Source organism: Brachyistius frenatus, unplaced genomic scaffold (assembly GCF_029030835.1).
Source record: "Brachyistius frenatus isolate BFR_SWC_R1_liver_20210118 unplaced genomic scaffold, ASM2903083v1 Contig_90, whole genome shotgun sequence".
NCBI lineage: Eukaryota > Metazoa > Chordata > Actinopteri > Embiotocidae > Brachyistius > Brachyistius frenatus.
In genome coordinates, this window is record NW_027210689.1 from 831,705 (window position 1) to 848,599 (window position 16,895).

Genomic DNA, 16,895 nt, shown 5'->3' on the forward strand with positions numbered 1-16,895 from the left:
ACAAAACCTTTACCAATGTACATGGTCACAGGGCGAAGACACCGGAAGTAAGTAGGAGTGACACCTCTCGCTCCGCGCTAGTGGGTCGTTGCCCTTTGTCAGTGGGCTGGAAGCTAGCGCGCTATTATTGACGCGGAGTGCCAACTCAGTTGCCTTTCTCCGAATCTTTTTCTCCTCAAATCCTTCCTGCTTTCATCTTACGATCTTAAAACTAGAAACTTTCACTCTGAACGCAATTCAGAAACGCGCACACAGCGACGGCGAGATTGATCTCCTCATTGGCTTCTTACAGTTATGGCTGATAGCAGCACCGAGGCAGTCTACGATATTTTCCAAAGTATGGAGTACGGACCACCTGCAACTTCTAGCTCTGCTACTGCACAGGTACATTTCCGGGATAATATATAATAGAAAAGAGAAGCAGTATCTGTGCTAGCTTTAAAAACAAAACTGTCCTGCGGTCGTTTTTTTCCTGTTCAACTATTTGACCATGTGAAGTTCATTAACTGACTAACTCACAAGGCAAACATGTGACTCAATTTGACAGTACAGAGTGTAGTTATGAAATGTCAAGGGGGGATGCTAACTTGTTTCAGTCAATAAATTGTACTAGTTTCATGAAGCTGGTATCTGTCATGTCCAACATTCAGGCCCATGTATGTTTTAGGGGGGTGGTATTACAGGGTTATCTACAAGCACTCTAACATTTTGACAGATTAAAGGCAGCTCTTATGAGACTCTTTTCAAAATTTGAATTTGGGCTTTGAGACTACAGATTTATAACATAAAAGCCAAATTAAAAACTGAGGCAGGGAGTGACAAATGAAAAATGCTTTTGAGTTGCATTGTAGAAAATGTGGGACCCATTCTTATTTTATTTTTTGTTGAAATGAAATGCTAAATTGCTGGATTACCACCTTACCTTTTGAAATGGTTTAATTTGTCATATTTAAATTGAACTGCCATAAAAATTGACTGGGGCGGGTGCTACCATTGTGTGTCAGAGAAGCTTTAGTTTAGGAGGCTCAAAGTGATGTTGAACTCTGTACTTTGATCTTTTATCTGTAAATAGCTGACCCAGTCTGCTTGGCTTACCCAAACAGACAAACCTTCAACCTCTTTCTGACCAATAAAATGTGAGCATGGGTATGGGTATTTTTCATTTACAGTGTCTGAACGGCCTCATTCAGATGAATATTGGTATTATATGGAATTGAATTTGATATTGAAAGCATGCTTGGCTGTTATTGTTTCCTGTGTGAGACAGATTTACAATTATTTTCAGTTGTTGTGAAATTTTCCAGGTCAAATCCAAAAATCTATCCCCCCCCTGATTTTCCCCAACTTTTGTGCTGCTTCGCTTGAGACAAATTGCAGTAGTTGCATGTGAATTTATTCTCTATTTGCCCTGATTTTTATCTGCAAAGATCACAGGTGTACAGATGCAGATGTTAAGACCATGTGAGAGTTGTTCAGCAATCAACTGTGAGCATATGTATTCAGGATGTTTGTTGTACCGTACCCACGCAATGTGGTCCCATATTAAAGGGGAAGATATTAGTTGATGAAGTGATCTGCAACAACTTGACTACTCATTAAAGCCCTTTTCCTGATAAAAATGCTATATTTTCTCTTTGAGGTGTGTAAATTTGCTGCTTCTCTTTATCCTTTGTGATAGCAATTTGCAAATCTTTTGGACTTTTGGTCTGGCAGATCAAGCAAATTGAAGAGCCCTTATTGTCTGAAGGAACTTTTGTTGTATTTTTTTTTTTTTTTTTTAATCTTGTTTTGACATTCAGCAGACCAAACAATTATTAGTTGCAGCACTAATGTGTATTTTAGGGATGGGCTGCACCCTGTTTTGGTTAACTTCTGTGCTCTTGGCTTTTGGGCTGAGCCTATTTTCTGTTCTCTGTTTTCTCCATCAGGCCTGGCTGGATCATCATTCCCGTTCTCTGGGTTTCTTCATCGATGGCAAGTTTGTCCGTCCAGCAGACAGAAAGACCTGCTCCCAGGCTGATTCTAAAGGTAAGAGAAGCCTGAATTTGCACTGCATGGACCGCTGGCACCGAGATCTTTCGTTCTCTTTTTATCAGTGGGGATTTAGCTCATTTAATAGAGGTCAAAACTTTCTGATAAAGTTCATGTTTCAGCCTAATCATGAACATCCTTACAAACTGAACTAAAGAAATACAAGTCATCTTGTTAGTGATGTTGTCTCCCCCTCATTGTGGTTGTAGCCTTACAAATTACATTCAGATTTGAGTAAAAGGCCATGATGAAACTAACCTCATGCATATTGTTTTTCCCCTCTGTTCTCCAGGTAATATTGTGTGCAGCACAGCATGCGCTGAGGAGGACGATATTTCCCAGTGTGCCTCCTCTGCTGTTAAAGGCCACAAAGCCTGGAGCGGCCTGACCTGCTACCAGAGGGCCAAAGGGTTGCTCAGGTCCAATAAACTCACCTTCTTACATTTATGGAAATTATTTGTTTCAACTACAAGCTTAATATGAAGAGTAGTGTCTGTGTTGCCTGTTCTGCACTAACAGGTTGGTGAGCGTTCTCGGGCAGCACGGACAGTGTGTGTCAGAGCTGTGTGAACTGTGCGAGGCTTCCTGCTCGGCCTCCACCCTGGTCCGACTGCTGCAGTACTACAGCAGCTGGGCTCAGCTCAGAGACACTCTCATCACCAACTGGACACCTCTGGGTGAGGGAATGACAGTGTCTTTACGACAAAGCATTTAGTCTGAGTGCTCATTTTAAATGTCAACATATTTTGTCATTTTGCTTGCTGTTCTTGTTTTGCAGGTGTGGTGGCAGTGGTCGCTTCTGATGACTGCTCTTTCTACTCCCTCATGCTCAAAGCCCTACCAGCGCTGGCCATGGGTAAAACAAACAAACACACACACACACACACACACACACACACACACACACAGAAACATATGTTTGTACTTCTATCTTTGTGAGGGGCCCTCATTGACGCAATGTGTTCTCTAACGCCTTGCTCTAACCTTCACCATCACAATTAACTACCAAACCTCAACCCCTTAAAACAAACCCAATTCTAACCTGAGCACTAAAACCAAATGTGAACCCTCAAAGTCAGTCTGTCTTCACTTTCCACAAATGCCCTCACTCCCAAGGTTTAAAACTCAAGACACAAGTGCACTCGCACTCCAAAAAAGTCATAAAAAAAAATAATTGTCAGTTAGGGCTGCAAGCTTTGAATACTTTAATTATATATTAATCTGCCTTTTAATTTCTTAATTGATAAGTTAAGAACAGTGACCCTGTTCAGGATAAAGGCATGTATAGATAATGGATGAATAGAAAACAATCGCTGATTAAATTTCTGTCAATCAACTCGATCATTGCAGCTCTAATCAAATTCCAAGTTTTTTGTTTCAAACTGGTGTAAAGGGGTGAAGTATAACTGAAAACTGCTTTCGTTCAGGCAACTCTGTTACCGTTGTTCCTGGCCGAAGCACCGCCGCTCCAGCGCTCCTGTTGGCTCAGCTCTTTACAGGAGCAGGACTCCCTGCTGGGGCTCTTAATGTGTTAACAGGAAGTGATATGACGCTGGGTGCCAAAGTGGCCCAGAACAGCAGCATCAGCTACGTCACTTACTGCGGCAACAAGCAGGTTTGTGTGAAAACTGAAGTTATATTTCTATCCATAGTTTAGAACTGAGCTATGTGTGCATTATAAATCTGATTTTACATCATAACAACAGTGTTTCCTTTCTCTCTCAGGATGGGGTGATGCTGTGTAAGGCCACAGCAGGGATGGGGGTTCCCGTGTCCGTCTCTCCATGCGTAGGCGCCTCTTGTCCCTTCATCCTCTTTGAGTCAGCTGATATTGACAGCGCTGTGGAAGAAGTGATAGAGACTGCCTTCAAGAAGAACAAAGAGGTGATGCACACAAAAAAGTATCAACTCGAGAAGGATGAGGTAACTCTCGTGTGACCAGAACGTCCCCCAGTCTGTTTAACAGGCCTCTCTTCCTCACTGCTCTCAGGTACACTGGGTGTTGTGCGTGCAGGAGAGTGTGTTGGACAGTGTTGTGGACCGTCTCCGCCTGCGTATGGCAGGCATGAAGTGTGTCGTCATGCCCAGTGATGCAGACAGGCTCCTTCTGGATGCTGCAGTACAGGAGGCTCAGCAGCAGGGGGCCACGGTTAGTAAAAAAAAAAACTGAGAAAGAGGTGTTGTGTTGACACAATCACTATAAACATGTTTAATGTACAGATGTAATCTAATAATTAAAATAAAATACACTTTTTGTTCAAAATTTGTTGAACAGATAAATTATACTAAAGCCATTAACCACGACGGCAGATTTAATACAGTGATTTTTGATTTCAACCAGGTAACCTACATTAAATTATAATAATCTTGCAAATTAAAAGTTCAAAGACGCCATTCTTCTGTTTTTACAACAATGTCTTCATCTTTTAATGGATTTTTCTTTTCTTAATCAGGACTGCAAGGGACATAAGTCATTGAATTAATTGTTTTATTCTTAGTTTTTTGTTTATTTGTCTTAATCTCTTTGTTTTTATTTCTTTCAGATATGTCAAATTAATGAGTAGTGTTTTCTAACTATCTAACTATTGGGGTTTCAGTACTTTCTGAGACACAAGTGAAGGCCAAAAACGGACAGAAATGTTGTGCTCTTCGATAAAGACAAGAGAAATGCAATTGAGTGGGAGCATAATGTTTATAGGGATAGAAGTGTGGTGTCTGTGAACCTCCATGTAATGGCAGCGAACGTGGTGAGCGTTGCAATCTAAAACGCTTTAGCTGCCATTTCACGAGTTTATACTGTGATGCCACATTAGTATAGCATCATATGCATTGTCTGGTGTTGTTTTATGAGGAAACTTAGCTTCTGCTTGGTAGCTAACTTCAAAGGCAACTGCCCCGTGTCTTTAGTAGTTTCATGTAAACCAGCTCAGCCCAGTCTTCTCCTCTTCTGCAAAACTTTGTCTTTTGTTTGATTATTCAACTAACATTAGTGATGTATTGATGTGTCTACATTCAGTTCACATTTTTATTTAATTTACTTTTGCTGTACTTTTAGTAATAATTTTTTTTTTTTTTAAAACATCCATTATATAGTTACCATAGTGCTGTTTTATACTTGTTCAAATTAACCACTTGTGCAAAACCCAAAGTGTTCGCTTTCACACTCATACGAAGAAAAAAGAGAAGCGAGCAGCAACATTTGAGAAACTGTATACTGATTGATTTGTTTCCAGGGTGAGTAATTATTGTTTCTCTCTGTCTCTCTCTCCTCAGCTGGTTCAGTCATGTGCTGCTCCCCCTTCAGGTGCCCTGTACCCTCCCACAGTGCTCTGTGGGGCTGCCCCCTCCTCACCGTGTGTTGTCAGCCCCGCTCCGGGACCGCTCCTGCCTCTCATGACCTTCAGAAGCAACACCGAAGCAGTGACCCTGGGTAATACAGGAAGCATTATCATCATTACTCTTATCTATTATCACAGAGACTAAGATAAAATGTTGAATGTTTGGGCCCGTAGTGGCTCCTACTCTGCATTTTCAATAGCTTGTACTGATCTCTCTGTTGAATAAAACACATTTCAGAGGAACGTTAGACTCCATGTTTTAATAGTGAATTTTCCATTTTAATCACAGTAATGGTCTCTGTTCTGTGCAGGGAACCACACTCCTCATGGCCAGGCAGCATCCATCTGGACTGAAGACCTGACGTTGGCTTTGGAGGTGGCTAAGAGGTAAACACATTCACACATTTCTCTGTATAATTTACCTCTTCTATTTGTTTTTCAATGAAATCTTCAAATTTTTGTGTGTTTCTTTGTCTCTATGTTCACTATACAAATAATAACATTAATTTATAGGAATCTTAAAGAATTAATAATTATATTTCTTTAGCTTTTGTCATCTCCTCTATTGTACCTTCCTGAATGGCCACTGATTTCTTCTTCCTCTCTTCCCAGTCTGTCAGTCGGCTCTGTGTGGGTGAATTCCCGACCGTTGTCTGACCCGTGTCTACCTGCCTCTGGTCACAAAGACAGTGGTACCTGCACTGACGGAGGACAGGAGGTGGTTTTCTCTCACACGTTTAACCCTTTGACTGGTGACACCTAAAAAGCCCCACTGGAATTTAGTAAAAGATTGTGATTCTTAACAGAGATGAGAGACATCATTTGAAGATTAGGATATTTTGCCATGAAGTTAGATGTATGGTGTTTCTGAACTTCCCAATAGTGTTAGATCGCTTACTGTACCTAGCAGCTGTGATTAAGTGGTGCCAAATTATGTTTTAACAATGACATTCACGTCATTGTCATTGGCAAGATTAACAAACAAACAAACTCTGGACCAACCACTGCTCTGTAAATATTTATAGTTATTTTTAATTAACTGAATGGTGGAAAAGCTTTATAACAAACAGCTCCAAAAATGTTTTTTTTTTTTTTTATACCCAACTAATTTTAGGTTAAAGGAAAATATATTCTGTATTTAGTTATATTTGTACTCATCTCATATGCTTTTACTGTATTTTGTTGGTTCTGGAGCTCCCGCACAGATCAAACAGTCTTACTAACCACTCTGCTGGTAATTTTTTATGAAATATTAACCGCCTTTCTGCTTTCTGCCAGGGTCTGTACCAGTTTCTACGCCTGTCCTCTTCCTCCCCTCCTCTTCCACGCTCCTCCCCTGTCTCTATGGACTACTCAAAGTTTGGAACAGGAGCATCTCCAGCTATCATTCCAGATGGTTCAGACTCTGCCAGGTAGGTTTGCAATTCTCAGTCCACCTCATGTCATGTTTCTAAGGTATCACAAGACCTCACGGCCACAAAAGTAACACAAGTATTTAACTAACAGTATGCTACACATTAATTCAAGCAGGGTTAAAGAGATGACGTTATGTTCTGTACATATCTCTCCCCTCAGTTCTCCTCAGTCCTACCTGCAGTTTGTTGGTGGTAAGGCATGTAAATCAGTGTCTGGCTGCAATGTGGCTGTGCAGTCACCAGGGGGCGGTGGTGTAATGGCTTACTATCCAGACGGAGGTCGCAAAGATGTCCGCAATGCTGTGGAGTCTGCTATCAAAGTCCAGCCTGGGTGAGAGCTTTGCCAAACAAAAATATTCACAAACACATACACACAAGCAGCACACTGAATTACAAAAGTGCAACTATAAAAAAAAAAAACAACAACACAGACATATATTATAGTTGCAAACTCCCACATCGGACACAGTTGTACTTATTAAATGTGAAGAAGAGATGCATCCTGTTCCAAAACTTGGGTTTAACAAACTTTAAGACTAACTCTTGACGAAGAAGAATTTTCTAAATGGTTACCTCTAAGTATGTTAGCCTAACCCGTAAACATCATCAGTGGATCTCTGATAGAACTATTTATCATGGCAATGGAAGAATAACCAGCAGAGCCTCCACTTACTACCTCCATGTAAATTGTGCCTCATTTAAAAGTTTTTAAATAGATACATCCAGCTGACATTGGATGGGGACAAAATGCACTTGTTAGGAATTAAAGATGAAATACATAAATATAGATCAGAAGGGTGACGAAGACAAGATGGTTTCTTTTGCATTATGTTTTTCGTTTAAATTATTGTTGGCCCAACAGCAATCAGTCACTGTATATCTCAGTATGTGTTAGATGTAAATCTTGTCACCATAATGTTAAAACTCTCTAGATGGTGCATATTCAGCTCATATTTACAATCTCTTATCTCTAATATGATAACTATCATAGAGCTGTGACATCAGTGTGACCAATCAGACAATGACAAATTTCACTGATCAGTGGATAAAGTTTTTACTCCTGGATTACCACAGTAATGTGAACTAATGGTCCTATTACAGGAGAACTGCTGATGGCCTGACAGTGTTCTCATTTCATGTGCAGAGTGTTATAATAAAATCTTTTACTTGAGAAAAAAAAAGTAAGGGCAACACATTGATCCTGAGGTGTGGAGGATTCCACAATATTTAATATTCATACAGTCAACTTACAGTTAACAGACTGACTTTTCTCTTCATATAAATCACAGACAGCTCAAATTGTGTATCGCATTATTTCAGGGGATTTTTGACCATCCTCTAATCCTTCATTGTAAAAAAACATTCAACTGAGACTTTGAATTCCATCATTTCTATATCCAGTAGTGTTTTTAGTTAGTTTACTTATGCTTAGCTTACGTACAGTACACTTTAGAAATAGCCCTATCATGTCAGTGGTCTGAACAATCATGATCAGCAATTAAAATATATACATTCAATTCTAGAATTACTTGTGATTGGTGTGATGTGCGTTGTGCAATTGACTCTCACAAGGTCTCGCGTGTTGTAAGTTGTTTCGCAACTCAGTGAACTGTGTTTATCATCACCAATCAAAGTCCAACTTGACTTTGAGAGCCGATAAAAAGACAAATTTGCTGAGTCATTACACAATATATCAACAAAGTACATGGGTAAGCACCAACCAGGTGTCTCAACAGTGTAATTTCACAATAATCCTATAAACACAGGTCATCGTGTCAGAATAAAAAACATTAAAAGCCCAGGACAAGTTCACTCTTATTTTCCTGCAGGGCATTCATACGTTAAGTTTTTTACTTTTATTTCCAGTTTATAGAGCTTAACCAAAACAATGAAATGTAAGATGACACCACAACGATGTTGGCACATCTGTACCGGCACCAATGCTTCTTCACAATCATTTTATTTTTTGAACATCTTTCCCTTCTCTAGCTGGATGAAAAAGAGTCCATCTGCACGCGCTCAGTCACTGTACTCTCTGGCTAAGGGCCTGGAGGCAAAAAGGAGGGAAATAGCTGCATCAATCAACATCCAGACTGGTCTCCCAATGGACCAGAGTGACAAGGAGGTGGAGCTGAGCATCACCAGGCTCAGTGTCTGGGCAGCTTACTGTGACAAAGTCCAGGGAGGATCTCTGGTGAGGCCTTTTATATATAGAAAGTTACTAAAGCCATGAGAATATAAAGTGGTATTAGGTGAGATGATAGTCAGGAAGATTGAGCAGAGTCTACTGATCTCCAAACTTTTGCCTCTTTTGGTTTCCCTCTCTTTCAGCCCATGCCGCAGTCTGGCTCTGCTCTCTCCCTCCCTGAAGCCCTTGGAATCGTGGGGATTGTCCTACCCGACAAAAATCCCCTCCTCTCCATGGTAACACTTCTCGGGGCAGCAATTGCCACCGGCAACGCAGTCATCATGGTCCCCAGTCAGAAGCATCCACTCCCTGTCTTGGCATTCATCCAGGTAAGTGTGAAGATGTTCAGTGTGCTGCGCTGCAAATTTGTTTATGGAGGAGGAAACATTTGGGCTTTTCAGATATTATTACATTTTTCAGCATCCATTTTGATTTAAGAGGTTAAACATTCCAGAGACTGCTGCAAGGTCTTTTTTAAGAACTCTTGAGACAACCTTGTTTAAACTCATGCATAATTGCGACATCCAGCATGTTATGAAGAACAAGGTCAATCAACTTTTTTTCTGATCCACATAAAGCTCAAGCCTCTGCTCCACTAAGGAGTCTAAAGATAACAGCAGACATAAACGTCAGATCTATGTGAAAATGATGAGGAGACTTCAAATTAATACATGAAACAAACATAAGTATCTTATTGTTCAATGTGGTTTTTCACCAATTGATGTTTCTTTTAAATATGTCATCTTGTTGCACCCTCTTCTTCTACAATGGTTTAGTGGCGCCCATCAGGAGAATCTGTGCTGCCAGCTTTTCAATTCAATGATCTAACTCCCTATGTTTTGCATAATGAATAGTGGATTCAAACATACATACATACATATATACATTTTCATTTTCTAATTTTCAGGACATTAGGTTAATATCTGCACTAAATTAGAATGAAAACCTGACAATACAGTCAGTGCTTCAGTTTACTGAGACCATTGGGTTTGACAGACAGATGCAGATAAGAGCAAGGATACACCACAGTCATAAATCTCCATCATGTTGCTGTGCGATAACATTACTAACCGCCAATGAAAACACCTGTGTCTTTATGTACCTGTAAACACTGATTTAAACTTAATGGCACCTTCTTCTCCTCCTCGACCCCCTTCAGGTGCTGCAGTATTCAGATCTGCCAGCAGGTCTGGTCAATGTCGTTACAGGAAGTAGAGACCAGCTGACAGCGGCTCTTGCTAATCACAGTGTCATCAAGGCCATCTGGTACTGGGGGAGCGCTGAGGTGAGGACAGCACACGGACAACACTTTCCAATTTCCAACACTTTTGTCAAATTAAACCGGGTTAGTTAATATGGGTAAGTCTGTGGGCATGACAGTTCTGACAGGACTTGGGTCACAACCCGGAGAGATACATAACATTTTAACTCACAGACAGAAAAAATGTCAGGAGCCTTTCTGGAGTTAAAATGGAGCTGAACTGGATTGGCAAGTGAAGCATGTTGAAAACACTGCTGCACAGATCACACTCCTGCCATTTCACTTTCTTACAACCACTTGCGGCTTTTCTTTTGGTTATGGGTCTTTGTGTACTGTTTCTTAAATGCCTTGAGTTTGCTTATCTGCTTTTGTAATCTGTTTGATTCAACAGCATTTACAATGCTGCCCTTCACTGCCTGGACTGTATCTTGATCTTTTCCATGTAAAGGAGCTCCTGCACTTCAAAATCCTGCCAAGTCTCCATGTTAATTTGATTCTTGTTTATCTCAACCCATTTCAAAAGATTCCTACCGGCGCTGCAGCTTTATATGCAACAGCAACCTGTGACAGTTGCGTTAAAACCATGTGCCTCCATTTGAAATGAGTGACATTCATTTGTTGTTAGCAACCCAAGTAGGTACACCTCGCATAGAAATCGACAGCTGTGCGACCCTTGACCCTCAAGAGGTGTTTCGCAAAACTGTGTTGGACATAATGAGTTGACTCTTTAAACACGACATCAGTGTGGGTATAATACTGGCTGACCCCTCAGTGTGAAAGCCCAAACCCAGATATGAATGGGGGAGGGATCAGAGCTCCTGAGAGCAGCCATCTCCCTAATTAACAATGCCTTAGAAAATGGAGAGAATTCTTTTGACTGAGCCGTATCACATATAACCATCTTCATTCCTGTTCTGATTTACTGCTGTAGGGCTGTCAGTACCTCCAACACACCTGCACCAGCCCCCTAAAAACCCTGCGCCTGTCCTGTCAGAAGGATAAGGAGGGGAACGGCGGCAAGGACTGGACTCGGTCTCATTCCTCTCTTCTAGAGGAAACGTGGAGGAATGCTGTCCAGTGGAAGAGTGTGTGGATTCCTACTGCATAAAGAGACAGAGGCAGGGTGAAGATGGTGACAGGTTTACAGATCTCAACTGTCTTAACATCAGCTTTTAGTGTTTAACAGTTACCTGTAAGATGTAGATTTAAAAAAGAGATTTAAAAACTATTGGAAACAGTCAGAAATAGCAAAACAACATGGATTCAGAAGCAGAGAGGAAATGAGTGGGCAGAAAAGATTATATATTAGATTTGATTTTGAGGTTATGGCAGAATGCCATTGAGACTCAATCTGGGGAGAAGTTTGAAATTAGATGCTTAAATATTTCAGGAAAGAAAACATCGACTTGTTCTTGACTGTAAAATATTTTTTCACATAAATGTATATAAATAAAAGGGTTATTTTTTGCATATTTTATTTGTTTTATTAGATGGCATCCAATAATTCTTTGTTGGTTTTTGGCATTTTCACACAATTTGTAAAAAAAAAAAAAAAAGGAAAACAAAAATGATGCCAGCCTTAACCTTCAACCAGCAAACATAGATCCATTGGAGCTCATGTGACATTTTGCTTGTGTGGCCAAAGACTTTGATACACCACAACAGAAAAATAATAAAATGGAAGGTACATCACCAATAGCTGCTCTTAAGTATGATTCTTCTTTGGTATAAAGAGATGCTATTTAAGCAATTAAAATGACAAAAGCTGTTGATTCTCTACCTCTGTTTTCTGCTATCATGTCATCATATGCCTTAGAGTTCTGTCAGTGATTGAAAAAAATTATCCTGTGTCAATTCAATCCAAAAAATGTTTACTGTGTGTCTTCATTACTGTAGAACAATACTTTAACTTGTTGCCATTGAAGGTTACTTATTATTCTGGGGTGCAAACATTCCTCGTGAAATCCCTTTTTTCCAAGTTGAAGTTCACACTGAAATATATGTTTTTCAAATTTGTATGTGCATATCCTCAGAATGATACTGTCTCTGTCTAAATGCCATAATTAAAAGAAGATTTAAAGAATTTAAACTCTCCTTTGTCATTTTACTGCCTTACTCACAGCATGGCTATTGAGTTGTGAGCTGGTCTGCCACTTTGGTCCAGATTGAAATGTCTCAACAACAGTATGAACATTCGCTCAGCTGTTCATGTATACCAGACCATTTATCCAAATTACCTCTTCCCCAATTGTTGACATTAAGCTAACATTTGTGATTTTAAACTAATGAAAGCATGGTCAGCCTTATTCTTGCTTAACATCCACTTGCATGCATTGTAGACATGTTAGCAGAGAGGCACTTCTGTACCTAAACAGCATCACAGCTGCTAGCATTGCATAGTCTGAGACTTAGGATGACAAAACCAAGACTGCAGCATCAAAGTTAAGACATAAGCTATATGACATTAGAGCTATAAGATGAAAACAGGAGTACATATATGTTGTGACTGAGCAGCTTCACTTACACAGGTTTTAAGAAAATAAAGAAATACAGTAACTTCCTTCCTTACACTGGTATTTCCATGTTTACGCATCTGCCAAGTGTCACTGACGATCCAGACTTTTCTATAGCAGACATTTTTTGTCAAACAACACTGGTGTTACCAATGAATATTAAATGTTTCCCTTCATGCAAGAACTGTTTGGGGCAACTAATGGGGAACATGTAAAAAGAAACATGCAAATCCTGTTGATAATATTTAGACTTGGCTCTGTTAGTTACTACTAATACACATTAAAACATGTAATAATGCATGTTCATTACAGTTTTCAGCAAGTCATGCTCAGTTTTGGTTCCTTTTTTTCCATAATGTCTGTTCCTTTTTATTTTTCCAAACTGGTTCTAGCCAGCAGAGCACGAGGTCAACTTCTAGTCTGTGTGGGAGAAGTCCCCTCCCTCTCACTGCCTCCTTGACCTAAACAGAATATTCTAACAGGAAGGATTGTTTGGAAGGTGTGGAATGCTGAGTCACAACAATGACACAGCACAATCTTCAGCTGAACCTGATACTACTTCTGTAGAAGACTAAGACATGATGACAAAGCACAAATTAAAGATGACAGATAACTGCTGAGTCACAACATGTATATTGTCTATATACATGCAGTGTACCAATAGACACAGTAATCCTTATTGTAATTTCAGTCTTTGAGGGAGTAAACTCAAGCAGAGGATAAAATTCACTTTTTTAATATAATCTTACAGCTCAACATGAAGGGCTCCCACAATATTAACATGTCTCTCTGTATTTACCATATAAGGGATAAATGACATTGTATTATGGTGTCACTGAGTCCAGTTGGATTTATACCCCTGGCAGTTGTGTTGCAAGACTCCAGTAGCTTCCTAAAAAGGCAACTTTGTACATTAATTGTAAATAGAATAATTCTGTTGTCTCTCATTGATAAAATGGTACAAATTCTCAGATTTTTTTTTTTTTTTTTTTTTTTAGCCTGCAACAGTGCTGTGGTATTGAGTCATACAATAAAACAAAAAACACTGTGGTGATATCTGATATCAGCAGTTTAAAAAGTCAGGTGGTGTCTTAATGATGAAGCACAAGTTCAGTTTATAGTGGCTGTATGCACAGGGATGAAAGTCAACTACATCTGACCTAGTTGTATGTACAGTGCCTACATTTATGAGAAGTATCAACAATGTAATGCTGTATCAGCCTACATATGGCTATATTAAACAAGATTGAAGCTAGACATTGACCCGTGTTTTTTTTTTTTTTGCAATTTAGACAAAAATACAATATTTTATTTGTTTTTTTCACTGTGATCATTCAAATGTATTTTGAACAGATATGCAAAACCTTGTAAACATAAAAACTGGTACTAATATACAGATTCATCTATTTATGTAATATTTTGTGTTACATATGTTTTTGTGTGTTTCATTGTTTGGGTGATAATATCATCTATTCAGTTCTCCACATCCACAAATCAAAATAACCTAACTCTAAACCCTCCTTTTATTTCTTGGCAATTTAATCAAATACATGAAGTACAAAAAAATTATGAAGACTTTTAACATTTTAAATGCACAAGGCCTATATTTCATTTGGACTCACATCAAATGCAAACTCCTCTGGTTTGTTTTCCTTTGATATGATTGTATGACAGATATCAATAAAATACCTTAATTGTTTTTTGTTTTTTTTTAAGTTATTGGGAAAATATTAACTTTTATTTCCCTGAATCTGGCGGAAAAAAAATGCAACTCTATTCCTTTTTTTGCAACTCTGTCATGTGCCTCTTTACCCCCGGAAATGCGTACATTTACGTCATGTGTGTCACGAGGTCCGCAGTGGCGTATATATAAATAGAGGAGGTACTCCTCTGACACAGCACACCAGGGAAGACGTTTTCGAGGAGTTCTTGCTTCAACAGTGTTTGAACGGAACTTCTTCCTTCGCCCCGGTACTTATCCAAACTCGTCTGCATTCCGGACTTGGAAAAACCCATCTGCTACTTGAACACTACTGAAGAAGTCGACGTTAAGCTCCTATTTTTGTATCGTTTTGTTAAGAAAAAAGCCTCAGAAAAAAACAGCCAAAATGGAGTCCCAAGTGCGCCAGAACTACCACCGCGACTGCGAGGCCGCCATCAACCGGATGCTCAACATGGAGATGTTTGCTTCTTACACCTACACTTCTATGGTGAGAAACACACACCATTACCAATGATTATGTGTAAAAGTATATATCAATATCTGCGTACTGTTTATTCCCCTGTCACATTACCTCATGATCAGACTTTGTGAGAAAGGGAATAATATTGAACACATGTCCTAAATAATTGTTAGTGTATGAGTGTAGAATATCTCTTGTGTGATTAGTTGATTTATAAATGCAGGTTTTCAGTGCCAGCTGGCTGTTGCTGTGTTTCTTGTTTGTTAACTCATGGGCAGGTGGCCACATATGGAATGAAAACTGCTGTCATGCTTAGGTTGCCCGTTTTCAACTCTGTTTTCTCATAACTCATGGGCTTGCCCACTACCAAGCTGCATAACTACTATTTGTCACAATGTTTTTTTGCACTATAATGATGGGTGATATGTCCTAATAACTGCCTTTTTAATGCTCTTGGCTTTGTCTCTCCTCTCCCTCAGGCCTTTTACTTCTCCCGTGACGATGTGGCCCTCCCAGGCTTCACCCATTTCTTCAAGGAGAACAGTCATGAGGAGAGGGAGCACGCTGAGAAATTGCTGTCCTTCCAAAACAACAGAGGAGGACGCATTTTCCTCCAGGACATCAAGGTCAGTGCAGGCTAGAGAAGTAGCATGGCTGTGACTTGCCTCACATCACTGTGTCTGGAACAGATAAACAGAGGTTAATGGTCACTGTCGTGACACTTGTTCCCTCACATTTGTTTTGGAGTAGAAACTATTGATTCAGATCTTTATGCATCATGTACGCGAGGCCTAATATGATAAGTCTGCAGTCTGCTGTAATGTTGCTGTTTTTCATTTGCAGAAGCCTGAGCGTGATGAGTGGGGGAGTGGCCTGGAGGCCATGCAGGCTGCCCTGCAGCTGGAGAAGAATGTCAACCAGGCTCTGCTGGACCTGCACAAGCTGGCCTCTGAGCATACAGACCCTCATGTAAGTTGTATTTAGAGGGAAGAAGGTCCCAGCTTAAGTCAAACTCGATTTTAAACAAAATGTTTCCATCTTTACCCCACTAACAAATGTTGTCATGTTCTCAGCTGTGCGACTTCCTGGAGACCCACTACCTGAATGAGCAGGTGGAGGCCATCAAGAAGCTGGGGGACTACATCGCTAACCTCACTCGCATGGACGCCCACAACAATAAGATGGCAGAGTACCTGTTCGACAAGCACACCCTGGGGAGCAAGAGCTAAACGCAAAAACCTAGGCGTGAGCCTGGAGTGAAAATCTTAAAACACAGGCTGTCAACTAAACGCCTATCTGCTCCAGGTTTTCATTCACTCAATATAATTTCATATCTGATTTGGTTAACCAAAAAGCTGGCACAATAACCTCTGGTTCTTTGTGGTGGAGTTGCATGGTTTGTTTAATGCCATATGGAAGGATGGATGCCTGTCAGCTTGTGTCTTTGCCAATAAGCCTCCTTGTGTGTGGCATTTTTGAAACAAAGATTGTGGTAGAGTGTTTCTGATCTGTTCTTAATCTGAATAAACTTTCTGAGCTGAACTTTGGTGTCTGTCTGAATCTTATGACTTGTCTTTACCAAAAGCACTGGGATGATGTTTACACATGAATCAAGCTAGATATCTAGCATCAACCTTTTAATGGAGTTGAGAAGAGTCAGTCGGTATAGTTTAAATGGCAAATTCTTGATCAACATTGACAAACTTACTTTAACTACAGTAATGGGATAATTGTGGGTCTGAATTCTTGAGGATGCTTACTTGGCCATTGAAGTCAACTTAACCTTTGACCTTTGCAGAGCTTAGCTGACTGGTATTTTAGTAATCCTTATTTGACAGTAGGGTGCTGAAATATTTATGAAATGTAGATATGTCCATCTTTGAACTCTAAACAGTATGACAGATCTGAGCCCCAAAATAAACTTAAGTCCTATGTTAACTGTTATTAATTCAATTCACTTTTATTT

The 16,895-nt window shown here is 39.8% G+C and overlaps 2 protein-coding genes across 2 annotated transcripts; both read left to right on the plus strand.

Annotated features, from left to right (window-relative positions):
- The first annotated feature begins 68 nt into the window (after nt 1-68).
- On the plus strand, nt 69-12,051 carry aldh16a1 (aldehyde dehydrogenase 16 family, member A1). Its single transcript, XM_069710225.1, has 17 exons — nt 69-384; nt 1,929-2,028; nt 2,324-2,450; nt 2,551-2,708; nt 2,810-2,887; nt 3,459-3,646; nt 3,757-3,915; nt 4,022-4,180; nt 5,305-5,461; nt 5,681-5,756; nt 5,982-6,087; nt 6,648-6,781; nt 6,945-7,115; nt 8,774-8,978; nt 9,116-9,301; nt 10,132-10,257; nt 11,165-12,051. Exons 1-17 carry the CDS (start codon nt 295-297, stop codon nt 11,339-11,341), a joined length of 2,397 nt encoding a protein of 798 aa, XP_069566326.1. The 5' UTR covers nt 69-294; the 3' UTR covers nt 11,342-12,051.
- Nucleotides 12,052-14,630: 2,579 nt separating this feature from the next.
- LOC138627705 (ferritin, middle subunit) lies at nt 14,631-16,471 on the plus strand. The gene is made up of 4 exons (XM_069710222.1): nt 14,631-14,956; nt 15,409-15,555; nt 15,773-15,898; nt 16,003-16,471. The coding sequence occupies exons 1-4, from the start codon at nt 14,855-14,857 to the stop codon at nt 16,156-16,158; spliced, it is 531 nt and encodes a 176-aa protein (XP_069566323.1). The 5' UTR covers nt 14,631-14,854; the 3' UTR covers nt 16,159-16,471.
- The last annotated feature ends 424 nt before the right edge of the window (nt 16,472-16,895 follow it).

Bases quoted from the DNA above. Each gene is read 5' to 3' on its own strand.
- aldh16a1 (XM_069710225.1), top strand. From the start codon at position 295: ATGGCTGATAGCAGCACCGAGGCAGTCTACGATATTTTCCAAAGTATG. The intron at 2,888-3,458 runs GTAAAACAAACA...GCTTTCGTTCAG, and splicing joins CCTACCAGCGCTGGCCATGG to GCAACTCTGTTACCGTTGTT. The intron at 5,462-5,680 runs GTAATACAGGAA...TGTTCTGTGCAG, and splicing joins CACCGAAGCAGTGACCCTGG to GGAACCACACTCCTCATGGC.
- LOC138627705 (XM_069710222.1), top strand. From the start codon at position 14,855: ATGGAGTCCCAAGTGCGCCAGAACTACCACCGCGACTGCGAGGCCGCC. The intron at 15,556-15,772 runs GTCAGTGCAGGC...TTTCATTTGCAG, and splicing joins TTTTCCTCCAGGACATCAAG to AAGCCTGAGCGTGATGAGTG. The intron at 15,899-16,002 runs GTAAGTTGTATT...TCATGTTCTCAG, and splicing joins CTGAGCATACAGACCCTCAT to CTGTGCGACTTCCTGGAGAC.